Source organism: Staurois parvus, unplaced genomic scaffold (assembly GCF_062004578.1).
Source record: "Staurois parvus isolate SC_StPar_1 unplaced genomic scaffold, SC_StPar_1.0 ptg000429l, whole genome shotgun sequence".
Lineage (NCBI taxonomy): Eukaryota > Metazoa > Chordata > Amphibia > Anura > Ranidae > Staurois > Staurois parvus.
Window position 1 is genome coordinate 2,155,001 of NW_028318225.1, and position 17,500 is coordinate 2,172,500.

Genomic DNA, 17,500 nt, shown 5'->3' on the forward strand with positions numbered 1-17,500 from the left:
ATTTGCAGACCGACATTGGGCTGATCCGGCGAGACCTTGATGCATTCCAGGGCCGTGTAACGGCACTCGAGCAAAGGGTCAGTGACACGGAAGATACCATTCGCAGTCACTGGGCTGAGATGCAAACAATGCGGGTCATGGTCAAAGACCTCTAGACCACAGCAGAGGACGTGGAGAACCGAAGTAAATGCAATAACTGTCATATAGTGGGTCTTCCTAAAGGGGCAGAGGGTGAGGATCCACCACGTTTCACTGAGAATATTCTTTGCTCTTTATTGCCTCGAGCCACTTTCTCTAGCTTCTTTGTGGTTGAGAGGGTCCATCGGATGCTGGCTGCCCAGGGCCCTCCTGGCTCACCGCCCCGCACCTTCATTTTGAAGCTGCTCAATTATTGGGATCTTGCGCTGCGTACCAATCATAAGCTGATGCTTTTTCCCGACTACTTGGTGGATACCCAGTGGCAGCATTGCTCCTTTGATGCTGTGAAGGCCCAACTGCAAGCAAAAGGCTTTACTTATGGCATGCTGTTTCCTGTGAAGCTCAGGGTTTAAGATGGAGAAACCACATGCTTCTTTACTGTGCCTGAGGCGGCAGCTTCGTGGGTGGAAACTCTACGACCTGTGCGCTGATCTCGATTTCCCCATTGGAGATTGCTCCTGATAATGCTGCCTGCTGACTTTTGCCCAGCTGTACCACTTGACAAAGTAGCCACAATGAGAGGTACCCCCTTCAGAGTCTGAGGGACAGTACTGGGATTCCAACCCCCCCCCCTCCCTTGGAGAGATATCCCCTCTTGATCCACCTAAATTGTATTTGTTAATTCTTGGGGTGGGAGGGTTGTTGGATACCTTAATTTGATCATTGCCCCTCCTCTGGGTTGTGGTTTCTCCAATTATCCATTTGTAATTCAAGCTTGCACCCTCGGCAGTTGCTGATGACCTGCCCCAAAGATATGAGGCGGCATCTCTAAAGTATATGAGCTCTATGGACCTCCCTATGGCTTGTTCCCTAGTTTTGTTCAGGGAAATATGGCTGTCCCAGTTTTGGGGTGGGGGGTTTGGTTAGGTTTTCTGGGAGTTTGTAGTTTTTTCTACTGAAAGGCACATTCACTGTCTCAGGTGGTCCATTTTCTGTAATGTATTAAGCTAGTATACTGTTTTTTCTGATACATGATTTATATTTCTGTGGTTTCTTCTCGGGATTTGGCCTGACAGATGGAATATTTATTTTGGAACACTCATATAATGGCGTCCCCGATCTAAAATGCATTTCATGGAATGTATGGAGTTAAGTCCCCTGTGAATCGTTTCCTTGGTCTTCCAATTTTTCAAATCCTATAGTCCCCATATATGCATCATACAGGAAACGCAATTGATGGGCCATAGAGTACTTTGCCTAAAGAGAGCTTGGGTTTGACCCTACTACAATGCTACTTATTCTTCATATGCCCAACGCGTTAGTGTCCTTATTCATAAATCACTGCCATTTACTCTCCTCCACCTAAAGCTGGATCCCGAGGGCAAATATGTTCTGGTACATGCAATGATTAATTGTTTTGAACTGGTAATAGTTGGTATTTATCTTCCTTCTCCTGCCTCCACGTGCTCGTTCGCTGCTCTGGCTCCGCTCTTGGCTTCATACTCCATGTCCCATATTCTCCTTGTTGGCGATTTAAATCTTACCCCCGATCCTGTCAATAATTTAAATCCTAAAGCCAGCAGAGAATTGGACTTGGCCAAATGGGCGACGCTTTACCAGTTCATGGATGTGTGGTGGTGGAAGAATCCTGGGACCAGGGCCTATACCTGCCTTTCGGCCTCATATAGAACAATGTCTAGAATTGACTTTTGCTATGTTACACTACTTTTAGCAAGGGTCCAGGAGATTACAATCCTACCTAGGGGGATATCAGACCACGCTCCACTTCTCCTCCATTTGTGCATTTCTAATCTGCTTCTGAAAATGCTTTTAAAAGGTTGAATCCCCCATAGGGGAGGCCTTGGAGCATTACTGGGCCTCAAACGCTGGTAGTGCTGCACCTCCAGTGACTTGGGAGGTTCGCAAGGCTTCCCTTAGGGGCCAGTATCGTACCCTGATTGGGGGACTACAGGCCAAGCGAAGGGTGGAGATGGACAGACAGGTGCAAGAATCTGAATCCAGGGATGTGTCTAACCGTGACCCCATTATTCATCATAACTTGCAACTGGCCATTAGGGAAGCCCTACTTTTATGCACAGAGGCCACCAGAAAGGCCTTGCTCCATCAGAAACACCGCATTTTTGAACAAGGGGACAAATCTGAGCACCTATTGGCTTGGTTGGCTAGGGAACAAACTCCTATGACTAACATTGCCCTTATTCAAGCTGGGGAAGGCTCTATGATCCTTGACCCAGTCTAAATTAACCACCGTTTGGAAGATAGTTGCCTATACCTCACAGGAGTTGTCCCAGTATCTGGATCTTGCTTGCTACCGTCTCCCCGGGCCAGAGGGAAAAATTGGAGGTTCAAATTTTCCTTGGAAGAGATCCAGAAGGCAATCTGTGCTCTCCAGTGTGGTAAAACTCCGGGCCCAGATGGTTTACTGGTTAAGTTTTATAAAACTTACATTGATCAACTGGCTCCCCGCTTCCATCATCTTTTTAATACTCTACATGAGACAAAAACCTTGCCCCCCTCTATGCTGCAAGCAGTGATAGTAGTGATTTTAAAGCCTGGAAAGTATCCGTCACAATGCTCTGCTTACTGTCCAATCTCCTTGCTAAAGTGCTTGCTGGGCGGCTGATCATTATGTACTAATGTAGAAATAACCGAGCACAGAGAGGCTTCATGCCGGGTAAGGGCATTGATATGAACTTATTATTATTATTATTATTATTATTATACAGTATTTATAAAGCGCCAATAGTTCACTCAGCGCTGTACATTACAAAGGGGGACAGAACATGTGACAGAACAATAACAATACAATGCAAAACTTGAGGGGATCGAGGGCCCTGCTCTTTCGAGCTTACAATCTAGGAGACATATGTAGTATTCACTCACATTTCCATTGCTAGTGCCAGAGATGGCTCAGGTATCGTGCTGTCCCTTGATGCTGAAAAGGCCTTCAACTTGGTTGAATGGGAATACCTGTGGGAGGCTCTTGGGCGTTTCGGATTTGGCCCCAATTTTCGGGTCAAATGCCTCTACAGTGCACCGTATGCGAGAGTCTGTACTAACGTTGCTCTCTCTCCCCCTTTTGCTCTCCACAGAGGCACTCAGCAGGGTTCCCTACTTTCACGGTGTCTGTTTACCCTGGCAATCGAGCCCTTGGCCTGTCTAATCCACTCCTCTAAGACCTTGTGTAGGCTTCCTTGTACGCGATCTGTCTCTTAAATCTGTGTCCATTAATGAATGAGTAAGAGATTAATTTTTGCATAGAATTGTTGATTATACTTTCAAAACGGCAACTAATTTAATTGAACTTGTCTGATGTATCATTCTAAACAGTGGATTACCAGTTTTGCGTTTGCCAGAATTCCCACAGAGTAATGTGAATAGAGAAATAAAATTTGCAAAGCTGCTAGCAATGAAAGTTGGAATGATTGCTCCTGTCTTCTAGCTATACAATGGCTGATTAGGCTTAAGTGTAAAAGGGACTGATAGATGTTCTGTGCTTCAAATCTGCAATTACAAATACGACAATATATGTCAGATGGAAAGAGTTGGCTCCTTAATCTGAGTCTTTGTCTTCCAGAGGAAGCTTGTTTATATCCGTATTTTGTAGAGGTTTTGTTGCTTCTGTAGCTTCTAATGAAGCATGAAAGCTTCGCACCTTCCTATACTTGCTAGAAGACAATCCTTTATTCTGGATAAAACACAGAAATGCACTTATTTAGTTTAATGTCAAAATGATTCACATATTTTTATGTGATTTACTGCACCCCCCCCCCCTTTTTTTTTTTCTCCCCTCTTTTGCTCAACCATATTCTGTTTTAATTGAGGTACTACCCCCTTAGGGATTGCTTAGGAATTTTGGTTTCTCCTATAGTCCTGCACCAGTTGGCATTTTTCACTTGGCTTTCATGAGGGGATTAAACTTGGGGTGTATAGGATGCCCAAGGGAACTGAAATCTGAGGACAACTTCCTGAACTATTCACAGCTTCTTCTCTGACACAGTCTGCTGGAGTGCTAGCTAGCAGCTCCAGTTGTACTACCCCAGGTTAATTCCTCTTTAGCCAACAATCTGAAAGTTTTCTTCCTGAGCACGGGATCTGGCTCCTGTTCCCTCACTAGCAAAGTGCTAATCTGGTTTCCCACCAGAGCGATCCTTCCCCCTATCTGCCCAGGGGGTGTAGGTATACTAACGCACACCCGTTCCTGTACAGCTTGTGGAATGGCTGCTGCTACCAGGCCTATCAGCTGAGCTGCTCCTTCCTTGCAACACAGCTGGTCCTCTCAGGGGACCAGTGAGTTCTGATGTTTCCTCCTTTCCAGCTCCAGGCTCACAGGCAAGCCTCCTGGCAGTCTTCTTCATCTAGCCTTGCATCTTCCTGCTGCTCACGCCTTTCCCACCACCACACTCCAACTGCTGCTACTGAGCAGACTCTAATGCAGTCCAGCCCCTTGCCAAGCCTCCTGTTGTGGATTGGCTGAGGTCCCTTTTTAAAGGTGCAGCCTACCACTCCTCAGATCCACTCATTGCCTCTAAGGCCTTCCTCTGAAAGTCTCAGAGGAGGGGGAAATTCCAGAAGGGATGGTCTGCAGAGTCTCTCAGCCCTGACATGAAATTGACCTCTCTGGCTATTGCACCTGAGCTGCTATTCAGCTCCTGTCTAACCATTAGGGATCTAGCTCCACCTAGTGTAACTAGGCGGGTGCTACATAAACAAGACCAGGAAACAGGAGTCAAGTGTTGCATTCTAGTGAATAAATGGAGAAAAAGGTGCGTAAAGTTGGAGAGTAAATCTACAAATACAAAATAGCATATTCACTCCCCACAGGTATATTGGTATTATGAATTAAAGTGAAGTTTAGAGTTAAAACTGTTAAATAGGGGAAGTATCATATTCCAAGGTTAAGTGTTCTAGTTTGTCAGTAAGTTATGTGTACAATAATGTTAGCGGGGATGGAGAGCTTTATAGTACAGGAGGCATATATCTGGAAAAATAAAGGAAGAAAGAGAAGAGGGAAGCTATGGGGAGTAGGAAGACAGTAGGAAAAGGAAGTAAACCGGTAGAAAAGGGGAGGTAGACCGGGGAAGGAGGGAGAGTTGAGAAAAGAGCAGAGAAACGCTGGCCATACACTAGTAGTTTTTGAACAAACACATATGAAAATTCACATTGACACTCATATGAAAATGCTCAGTACACTTGATGACTGACTTTCGAAAGTATTTAAAAAAGATTCAATTTTGAAATGAATGGTCTTTCCTGTATTCTTCTCCTTGTTTGTGTAAATTGTTTTATCACTGTGGTAGAAAACAAATGTTGATTTAACCCCACTAATGATTAGAAAACTGAATGAATGTTCTTAAAACTAAAAAAAAAATTGAATTAAATTCTACTAGTGTACGGCCAGCTAAAGGGTGGTGGGATAGCAATGGTGCCGCTTTATTTTTCTGTCTGCAGCTTTATAGGCATTCCTAGTGAACAGGACAGAGGGCACTGCTTTGTAGGGACACAGGACACTACAGTGGGGGAAAGGTGTGATGTGAAGGGGACAGAGGACACTACAGTTGGGGCGGGGGTTATGTGATGTGAAGGGGGACAGAAGGCATTGTTGGGGGGGGCGCACCAGACACTGCTATAAGAGGGGCAGAGGACACTATAGTGGGGGGAATGATGTGAAGGGGGGCAGGACTCTGCTGTATGGGGGGGCTGAGGGCAGTGCTGGGGGGGGGGGAGAACTACCTTTGGAAAGGAGGGGGCAGAGGACACTACTGCTGAGGGAATGATGTGGAGGACACTACTGTGAGTTGGGGTGGGGGGGTCAACAGGACACTGTGTTGTGCTTTGGTTTCCTCCATGCTGCCTACCCCTGGTCCAGATTACTTCTTATAACACCAGAACACACTGATGTTTCTGCCTTCAACATATTTACTTTAATGCATGCTTCAAGACCGTTTACAAAATAATGTAAATGTTCTGTATGGTTCAGGTTTTCTGGCATGCATTCAACCAGGTATTGTGGAATGACAAATCTTGATATTCACAAATACATATAACATTTTGATTTTAAAAATTGTTGATGTTTAAGGGGGAAGAAGCATTTTTAGCTTTTATGCTAACATAATGTCACACTTCATGTGCTTACACCTAATGTTTTTATTTTTTTGTCACATTGGTATCCCTCAGAGGTTTATTATGACTATGAATATAATTATGCAACCCTCAGTAGACCCAAAAACCAAATGATACTGCCCAAATGCCCCAATCTGTTATCCCAGACGACTGGTCACAATGTTTTAACCCGCTTTTACCAGCAGCTTGGAGAAGGTACAGCTGAGCGCAGGTAAAGAACATACCCCGTGTTGTTTCAACTCCTAAACATCCAAAAACCAGCATTTAAAATATGAAACCCTTCGCATTGTGAATTAAAGAATGTCTAAATTAAGGAAAATTCAATCAAGTCCCATAAATTGATTTGAATCCAAGAGAGAATGTCCCCTATATCACCACAATATAAGTCCTGTGTTCTTTTATGCCAAAAATATTTCAATGTATCAATCTTTCACCACACTATCCTTAGGCATCCCCATGACTAAATGTGCAACGACCAGAAATGATGACATACTGAACCTGGAAGTGCTGTATTTCATAGTGCTTTAACCACTTGCCTATCGGGCACGTTTACCCCCTTCCTGCTCAGGCCAATTTTCAGCTTTCAGTGCTATTGCACTTTGAAAGTTGCTTGGTCATGCAACATTGAAATTTTGAGCTGTTTTTTTTTTTTTTTTTTTCTTGGTATTTAATCACCCCTGGGGTTTTTATTTTTTTCACTATAAACACTATAAAAAACTAAAAATTGTAAGTGTTTTTCTTTGTTTCTATTTTAAAATTTTGCAAACAGGTAATTTTTCTCCTTCACTGATGTGCATTGATGAGGCTCCACTGATGGGCACTGGTAAGGTGGCACTGATGGGCACTGATGATCAGGGCACTGATCATCAGTGTCCTGATTATCAGAGCAGATCTACTCTGTGACATTTGCTGGTTATCGGCAGTACTTTCCTCACGTTGTGATAGCGTGAGGAAGGTCCTGCTGATAACTGGCAACTGTATTTATTTTGTGATCTGCTGTGTCATTGAACACAGCTAATCACATGGCAAAAGGCTGCTGTGATTGGCCTTTTACTTAGTCATGGGATCAGCTGTGTCCGTAGGACACAGTGCTCACTGCAGCACTGGGGAGGCGTGTTCTGGAAGGACTTCATATAACACCTTCCCAGAACTGGACAACTATGCTGTAGCCGTCTTTTGGCTATATCGCGGTTGTTAAGTGGTTGTGAGGGGCTCTGCTAATTTTACCTGTTTGTGAGTATATTTAATAAAGCGTGTTATGGTATTACGCTATGGGAGTTTTCCTTTTTGTCCATTAAGGGCCGGTTCACAATACATGTTCCAGTGTTCTTTTTTTCTGCATCCAAAATGCACAGAAAGTAGGTTATATGGTAGTCACGGTCATAGTTCACATCAGTGCTTGCAGTTTTTAGTGCGTTCCAGTTGCAGAAAAAAAAAACAGGCTGCGTTTTTCCTGCACAGAACTGCACTGGAATGTGTTAAAACACACTGGAACGCACATCCCTATTTAAATTGAAGAAAAAGGGGAAAATTGAACTGGATAGTACCAAAAACACGCTGGACCGCGCATGCAGAAACACATTCGAAACGTATCTGGACTGCGTTTCTATAGTGTGAACTGACCCTGAACTGGAGGTTTTTGGATGTTTATTTCCACAATGTTTGCACCCGTCTGCACACTGCCTCAGCATATAGTGAGATCCTCTTGGTGTAGCAAGCTTCAGCTTGCTCTTACCTTTGGGAGAACCCCCCTGGCCAGTTTCACCAAGTAGAGGCTTAATTGTAACCCAAGCTGTTTCGGCTACATTTGTCGCTACAAAGCATCATTAGCCATACAGAACAAGTGTCTAGAAGCGTCTGGTGTCCCTAGTAGATAGATTGTGTTACAGGAGAAGGGGAGAACAAGCGCCATCTAGGTGTTGTATTAAAAACAAAGTTTAATGGTCAGAAAAAATGCACTCACAAAGAAGGATGCGACTGAGCATGTATTGCTGTGTATATGGCTGTCATCTGTTCCGGTCACGTAGCACAAGGTGGTGGAGACTGTGGGCACAACGGGTTGTTCTGGAGGCTCCCAGAGATTCCTGATCAGTGTGGAAAGCAGCTGAACAGGCGGAAGTGATGTCAGGACCAGATCTGACGACCTACAATGGCGACGCGTTGCAGAGCATGCGCTCTTTCTTCAGGCCATCTGTTTTTAATACTACACCTAGATGGCGCTTGTTCTACCTTTTTCTTGGTTCACTTCAGAGTCCTCTCCTGCTGTAATCCACAAGCTGCCTCCTAGTGGACGTATTGACCTTAAAAAGGTCCCCTTGGACTTTATTTACCTAGAGTTACTATCTCCATTGTGTTTTGCCTAGTTGTGCTCATTTTGTTTATTTTTCATTTGTGTTAGTGCTACTTATCTAGGGGAGATAGAAAACGCAGCAGCACAATCCAACATAAAGGAGAAACTATAATTTGATGGGGATCAATACACTGCTAATACAAGTGCTAACATAAATAAGCACACCTTAAACCATGGCCAGATTACTTCTAGATTGTCAGATGTAGGTATATATAAGATGTGAATATAAACATTCAATTTGATAAGTTGGGCACAACCCCAACTGTATAAGAATATACACTGTATAATATACAGTATGTTGTAAATGGACAAAATTATGTTAACATGATGATCAATAGTACATGAGACTTGACAACCTGAGAGGAAACTAATGTGTTCTAAATCTCTAAACATTAAATATGGTGCAAGAAAAAAATCTAAAGAAATAAGCCTAGAAACAAGGAAAGAGTGGGGGACTTTTCATAGTATTGGGCTGTATGCCACTCATAGTGGAGCCCTTTCAGTATGCAAGTCTCTAAACAAAACAGAGGTCTACTGGATCTTCAAATTATAGTTGAAAAATGGTCTCTCCCACTCTTGGAATGATCTGTTCTCTGTATATATTTTGAACCTTCAGCGACTGCAGATTGTGGAGGCATGATGATAAACAAAATGTTTGGCCACATTGGTGTTCTTATTATGCAAACTTCATTGATAAAATTGAACCCCCCTCAATATAAAAAAAAAAGTGTAATACATATAGTGTTATTGGGGATTTCCACCATTCAGGTGCAAGGAGGGACCAGTTGTGTAGTATATGTAATTGTGAAAATGGTTTGTTGTAATTGTGAAAATGGTTTGGTGTGTTTTTCTTTATTTGCTTTGGTGATTAGAGGATCAAAATGAAACTTGAGTGCTTTAACTGAGGATTACTTTGGTCAAGATGAATAACTGGAGATTTGTATAAGAGCTTGCTAGTGGCAAGAAGAGAGTTCAGGGATACAATTGGGGATTACTTTGGAACAAGATAATGTAGGATTCAGTTTAGAGCTTGATAATCAGCCAGTCTATAAAGAACGCTATAATAAAAATCTCAATACATGTAAATGAATTGGTTTACGTGAAAGTTATAGTGCCTACAAATGGCTGTGTGTATATATACTGGAATTTATTTATTTTATACTAGTAATGGCGGCGATCAGCGACTTATAGCGGGACTGTGGCAGGCATTTTAACACTACCGGGGAACTAACTGCCACTGACATCCCAATGACATTAATAGTGATCAGTGTTAATAAACAGCACTGTACTAATTATACTGGGCAGGAAGGGGTTAACATCTGGGTCGATCAAAGGGTTAACTGTGCATGTGCTGTTTACATCATGTGCTCCGTGTTTTACTAGGGAAACATGGTGCGGTGTATTTCTCTGCTGTGTAGAGAAGTAGACAGCAGCATGTTATTGGCCGGAGAGAGATTTGTGTTTAACACACCAGTCTCTCCCCTGTCAGTGTTACTCGGTGATCGCCGGGTACTGACTGGGAATCTCCTTCTGAGACCCGGTGATTGACTTCTGTGCCGCCAATGGCAGCACATGCGCCCTGTAGCAGTACTTCTGCTATAGGGCAGAGGGGAACACATGTTCAAATGAATTTTTTTCAAAATGTTTTAACTAAAGCTGTGTTTATATGTATGTATATATATATTAGTCATGTGAAAATAAGTATACCTCATGGACATTAAAGCGGTATTAAAACCAAAAGAAAACCTTTATATTGCAGCTTACCAATCCTTAGATGTGATGGCTGTATTAGTTTTATTTTTAGACTTCCTTTCCTTTCACCTGGTGATTCAGCCAGTAAGTGTGCTGTTTTGCAAAAGAACCTCTCTTTTGCAAATGTAGCAGTTGGAGGGATGAGACAATCCATTTACCACTGACAGGGATGCATACAATGATCAGCTTTTATTTATGCAAAACCTTGATCGCCCTCCCCCCAGACTGACAATGCTGCTGTCCAGAGGTGCCCCTGTGCACCTTCATCCAGAGTGGGGGCACTCTAATACAGGAGTTGTTACTGCAAAGATCACCAGGTAAAAACAGAGGGGAAGAGCCTACAAAAAAAGGGGAAACTAATTCAACTACCACATCTAATGATAAGCAAGTTGCAATTTTGGTTATGGGTTTTATAATGCTTTAACATTTTTCAACATGCTTTAGCAGGCAAACATTAAACAATGCCTACAGAGTAAGGTGATATACTTGTATAAAAACACAGTGAAATTAATATATATATTATAATATAATTTTTTTTTTTTTGTATATTTATTTACAAATCTATCAATAGATGTAAATTGTGTACTGTGGAAAAGTAAATATTCAGTTGGCCTCAGAAGCTGGTCATGACCACTAGCAGAAATAACTTTGTAGGTGGTTTGCAGAACTACCTGTCAGCCTTAGACCTCTTTTTGACCATTTCTCCATGCAAAGTTACTTTTAGTTGAAAGAGGTTTGTTTGGTTTCCTGCATGAACTGTCAAATTCTCCCACAACTTCATTGGCTTTCAAATCAGGGCTTTGACTAGGCCAGCCCATAACTCTCCATTTTTTTTTTTTTGAGCAATACCTTGGTAAATTTTCTAGTGCGCTTTGTTTGGATCATTAGGTCGCAAGATCCCTTTCAGGTTCAACTTTTGGTCAAATAACTTCATATTCCCATATAGCATACTTTTGACATGCAGAATTCATAATTGAATTCATAACTGTAAGCTGCCCAGGGCCTTAAGTAGCAAAATCATCCCAAACCACCACCATGTTTCAGTTGATATGAAATGTGTTGGATAGCTGTGCACAGCAGTGTGATTACAGTGACGCACACGGACACCGCTTATAGTGCAACAGCACAGTTAACCCTCTGATCGCCCCTCATATTAACCCTTCCTGCCCAGTGCCATTAGTACATTCAGTGCTTTTTTCTATTTTTTTTTTTTTAAAGTACTAATCACTGTAGTGGTGTCACTGGTGATGTCAGTGACACCAAGTCCGTTCCCCCCCAGTGTCAGAATGCCCACCGCAGTCCTGCTATAAGGCGCTGATCGTCGCATTACTAGAAAAAATTTCCAGTATCTTTACCTCCATTTGTAAATGCTATAACTTTCATGTAAACCAATTAATTTACACATATTGGGAATTTTTTTTTTTTTTAGCAAAGACATGTAGCAGAATACATTTTGGCTTAAATTTATGACAAATTTTTTACTGGACATGTTTAATCGCAAAAAGTCAAAAATATATTTTTTTCTCAAATTGTCGGTCTTTTTTTTTTTATAGTGCAAAAAAACACAGGCGATCAAATATCACTGAAAGAATGACCTGGGCAGGCAGGGGGGTAAATCCTCAGGAGGGCAAGTGGTTAAGGGGTGATACATACATGGGTGCACTTTTTCAACATGACAAATAAGCATTTCATTCATTTAGATTATGAGAATAAATACTTATGCCAAATTTGTGTGATTTGTTAAAGTAGATCTGCTTAATCCTATAGGCAGTATTTGAACCAAGAAAAACCTTTTTTCTGTTCAGATATATTTTACGTGAGTGTAAATATATAATAAAAACACAATGACAGTGCCACACTTTCCTCACAATGTAAATATTTATATATTTTATTTGTGTGTATACTTTTTTGATGTTTAGTGCAAGATGATCACCTTTTCTTTATATTATTTTTTAGATAACAACACTGATAAACCACAAAGAAAAACCAAAGAAATCTGAGAAGACACTGCAGGCAATTCAGCGTGTTGGCCAGGCTGTGAACCAGGCTGTGGCGAGGTTTGTGACTGTTGGAGAAACCATAGCAAATGAGAATCGAGAGCTCAAAGACGAAATGGGTTTTGCCTGTAGTGAGGCCAGGAGAGCAGGTAAGATAACAATGACCTTATGTCCATAGCTCTACCTGTATATTTATGATTCTAGGAGGCAGCCAATGCTGGCTCAGATATTACTAAGTCAACTTTGTGTAAAGGCTACATTTTTTTACATTTTTCAGTGTTACTAAACCAAGGACCCTGCATACACTCTATTTGGTCTCCCACAGTGCGCACTACATGGAAATGGAAATATTTTTCGTAAATATAAAATGCTAAATACCTGTTCTCATCAGCAGTTGGCGCAGTCTTGTGACTTCTATCAGTGTTCAGCAGAGCACTGGTTAAAGCTTGTAGGAGGAGTGGTTTCTGCTCTAGGAGGATGCAGAACCCCTGACCCTCTCTCCAGACGGCGCTGATTGGCCCTGTGCTGATCACATACACTTGCCCAAGAAAAAAAAAAACCTTTCTAGCAATACACACCAAACTGAGCACGTGCAGAGTGTCTCCACACGATATGTCTTATCAGGAGATACGAGGGGGCACTGGAAGGAGGAGGATCAGAGAGATCAGGATCAAACCGCATTTTTACACAATGCAGATGATTAGCCCCTTAGGTTCCATAGTGAGTATATCAAGCATGCTTTACTGCATATACAGACTGATTTTACTGTTGTGGGTTTAGTAACACTTTAAGGTATGGACTTGGTCAGATAATAAGGTTGGGATGAAAGCTGAAACTGCTGTTGCACTCTTCAGACAAAAGCAGTTTTACGGTGTAGAAAGTACAAAATGTCATAGTGGAGAGCTGCCAAATACCATTTTGAAATCCTTTTATTTTAATTTTTTTTTATTTTTGGGCTGGATCTGTTTTTTTTGGGGTTCTAATGTGCCTATTTGTATCATGTTATCAAAATCCTGTCATGTTTAGAATGTTTTTCTAGATTTTTCCTTTGGTTTGTTTTGGTTGGGTGGCAGAATATAAATTTTAGTATCAACCCAGTATTTAAATGCAGACAAGGCTTGCATACTATTTGTGAACTGTACAACTGCACAACAGTCCTTCGAACTTGCAGCAAAACTATGCATATCCCCACTCCAGCTCTGTGGTGTCTCCTAGATCCCTCACTGGCTGTTGATATTTTCAGCCGGTCTTTTTCCTGGATACAAATTTTGGCTAGTTTGATTGCCCGGGCCAAGATGACATTGTTCGTTCACCTCAGCAGATGCTGAAGCTGTGTGTGGCTAGGCGTGCAAGTGAACCCTTTACAAAAGATAATGAATGTATATGTTTGCAGGTGATAAAATGTACATGTACAATCATCTTTTTTTTTATAGGAGCCTGGAAAGCATTGCACATGCGATCAGCAGATTGAGGTTGCAATACAGGGCTCCTGCAAGTCCGTCAGTGTAAGCTGTCCACTCGTACAGGCAGACAGTTGCACAATGACGGGAAGAATCTAAGAACTACCTAGACCACTCAACAATGCCTTGGTAGCTCTTTGAGAACTACAAGCCATCAGCCACAAAGGCTGTTGGTACTTTTAGTTCATTCATTCACAGAACTCTATAAATGAGATCAAATTGTGACCACTGGTGTGGGGGAGTAGATCCCTGGCTCACTGTCAGAGAGGGAGGGGATCGGGGAGCTGATGCAGAATGGGGAACATGTTACATGTTCCACACTAAAATTGGGTGAAACATGTAACCTGTAACCAAAGGTGAACTTATCCTTTTAATGTTGAAGAGACAAGGTATGTGTTATATTTTTCCCCCACTTCGATCAAAGAGGAAATGATAAAACATGATAAAAAGATTAATCGAAACATGGACAGACTTTTTCATGGGTATACCTGGAATATTGAACGGTTAGTTTAAAACGTGTTGAGATGTTAAGAAAATATAAAGGTGTATTAGTGGCTGGTAATTTTTCATTTCTTAGTTATTATTTTACTTTTCTTTATATCAAGGGAAAAAATCTTTCAAAACCCTTTATTTTTCTCATTGTTAGTCATGGTTGTGGTTTATGCAAACAGATTTCAGCCATGACAAATATTTCTTTACGTGCCATGATTTATTGCTTGTATGTCACTCATTACTAATACGGCAGTTAAGATGTGGCTTTGCTGATAATTCTAAGACAAACAGCTTCTGGATGCTGAATGAATTACTACTGTTTTTTTTTTTTTTTCTGTTTTTTTTGCTTTGAAAGAGCCACAAGGTGGGTAGTGATTTGACTTCTTTTGTGACCCGATTTACTTTCAAGATTTGCTATTGGATTGTAGTCAGATTATCCTGCCAAGCCGCCAACTATGTTGTTCTCATCTCACATTGACTGTACTCCTAATTCTACTCTTGTCTATACCACATAGAGGTTTGAAGGGAAACTGTTTTCTTCTTCTTTTTTTTTTTTTTTCTTTTTTTTTTTTTTAATTCATATTCTGATGTACTCTGAAGTTTTAAATATAGGTACTAGTTGTGTTTAGTTTAATTGAACAAAACCCCAAATTATATTTAGTGTGCTATCAAACTGTATATGATAAACCAGTTATTAAAAAAAAAACACTTTGGCACTCAAGCAATATCTGCATTTTTTTTTTTTTCTTTTGTACAAAAAAAATTGGTATAAAATTACGCAACCACCCTAACCCACCCCCACCCTTCGGAACATGATATATTTTATATTTTTTTAAAGCAGAGGCCCTGGAGAATAAGATAGTAGTTGCAATTTTTTTTGTCAAACTATTTAGTCAACTGTTTTTATACTTTTCCTGACAATGTATTCATTAATTTTGGTGCAAACACACAATATAATACCCAGTTTTGGCTAAAATATAAAAGATGAGGTTGCATCGGGTAAATGGATACCATACATTTCAATTCATAAAATATTATGCACCTGTGATATCACAAAAAAACTATGGTACCCAAAAATATCCTTGGACAATACTTTAAACACTTTTACAAATCATTCGTTTAGAATTAACTGTGAGATATGGGGCTATAATTATTGCTCTTGCTCCTGCATTCACAGTGATACCTCACGTGTGCATGTTTTTGCATTTGTGGCTTTGTGCTGGGCAATGGGGGTTATGTTTTAATTTTTTTAATACATTTTATTTTTTTTATTTTGTAACACTTTTTTTTTCCATTGTATTTATTGCTATCACAAGGGGTTGACAAACCCCATGTGATAGCATTGGCCATGTGACAGGTACTCTTTATGAAGACATTGGGGGTTTAATAGATCTTAAGTGTCTCCCCTGCCATCCAGATCGTTCTTGATTTGTTGCTTTCCTGGCTGACAGAGACTGCCATTTCTCTCTTCATTCACTGCAGAAGAGATCAAGGAATGGATGTTCCTTGGTCCCCCCTGCTCAGCATCCTGAAGCTGGCTGATGTGGTCCTGTACTTTGGGAAAGAGAGGGAGAGCCCAGGAACCACATGGGAAGGAGGGGGGGGGGGGTGCGACTGCACTGCCTGCTCTGTAAAAGAGAGTGCACTGCTTTACAGCCACCTGGATCACTTGTATTTTACAGCCAGGAGTCAGCTGAGGAAAACAGCTCAAGCTGATGACTGAAACTTCAGCCATCAGCTTGTGCTTAACCCTTCACCTTTTTTGGAGATATGTAGTACATCCAAAGAATGAACTGGTTAATGTTTCATTCCCCCCCCCCCCCATCCCTTGATGCTTATAATATGCAGCCAGTGATGTCTGCATGGCCTTTCCCACAGAGAGTTACCTGATTATGTGGGCCATGCACGTCTAATTTTGTATTGAAGCAACCACACAGCCCCATCAGAGGCCTATGTGAAATTGACCATGCAGGAGAGTAATTGTTAGAAATGGACAGAGTAATGCACTCTAGAACAGTAAGAAGCCTAAAGAAGGGTTGTCGAGTATGTTAAAGCTAAATACCACATGCAAAAAAATGTAATTGAAATAAATTCGTCCAAGCTGACTGGGTTCATTACTTGCCAGGAAGCTTAATCCTTGCACCCAAACACTTCCATTCATAAAATTAGGAAACCTAATGGCTCCTTTACACTGAATCCTTGAACAGTGGTAAAAGAATTTAACTTGTAGTATTCTACCCTCTACACAGCTCCTAATTTTAGACCAAATGCACAAAATATATTCTTTTTACACCTACCATATCCTTTGAGACACTCTGAGAGCTCTTAGAGAAGAAAGTTACTATTTTGCCCTTAGTTATACTTTAAGTTTTGGGTAGAGTGGAGGGGGATTAGAACACCTGTCAGGCTTTTATTCTTGTATGTGTCCCCGTTGTGTCCTCTTTGTCTTGTTTGCCAATATCATTGAAAGTGAAAGTACACGAAAATCCCAAATTTAGTGTTGTCCCCAGAAAAGTAATACAGGGGAAATCTTCCAATGGGGACTCTAGTTCTGGTGACTTGGGGGTCTCCAAGGAATGCCCTTCATTTACAGGGATTTCCTCTCGCTTCCTGTTGGTTATGGGACAGGAAGTGAAGGGAAACTTTTGCAGTGGGACACAGATGGTGAAAACAAAATTGTGACAGGGATCGTAAACTTCCATTGCTGTATTCAAAATGAAAAAAAAAAATGCCTATATTTCTACTTTAATAAATCTTATCAAACTCCTCCATGGCCACAGGTGTATAAAATCAAGCACCTAGGCATGCAGACTGGTTCTACAAACATCTGTGAAAGAATGGGTTGCTCTCAGGAGCTCAGTGAATTCATGCGTGGTACTCTGATAGGTTGCCACCTGTGCAATAAGTCCATCTGTGAAATTTCCTTGCTACTAAATATTCCACAGTCAACTGTTAATGGTATTATAACAAAGTGGAAGCAACTGGGAACAACATCAACTCGGTTACGAACTGGTAGGTCACATAAAATGACAGAGCGGGATCAGCACATGCTGAAGTACACAGAAGTCGCCAACTGTCTGCAGAGTCAATAGCTAAAGACCTCCAAACTTCATGCTACCTTCAGATTAGCACAACAGTGGGTATAGAGCGTCATCAAATGGGTTTTT

At 41.3% G+C, this 17,500-nt stretch overlaps 1 protein-coding gene across 2 annotated transcripts in view; it reads left to right on the forward strand.

Moving 5' to 3' along the window:
- Positions 1–17,500, forward strand: part of CTNNAL1 (catenin alpha like 1) — a 337,361-nt gene that overhangs the window by 118,314 nt on the left and 201,547 nt on the right. For both annotated transcript variants that reach the window (XM_089687544.1, XM_089687545.1), the window contains exon 2: positions 12,341–12,530. In XM_089687544.1, the coding sequence (XP_089543670.1) occupies positions 12,341–12,530 (190 nt within the window). The remainder of the gene's footprint in view (positions 1–12,340; positions 12,531–17,500) is intronic.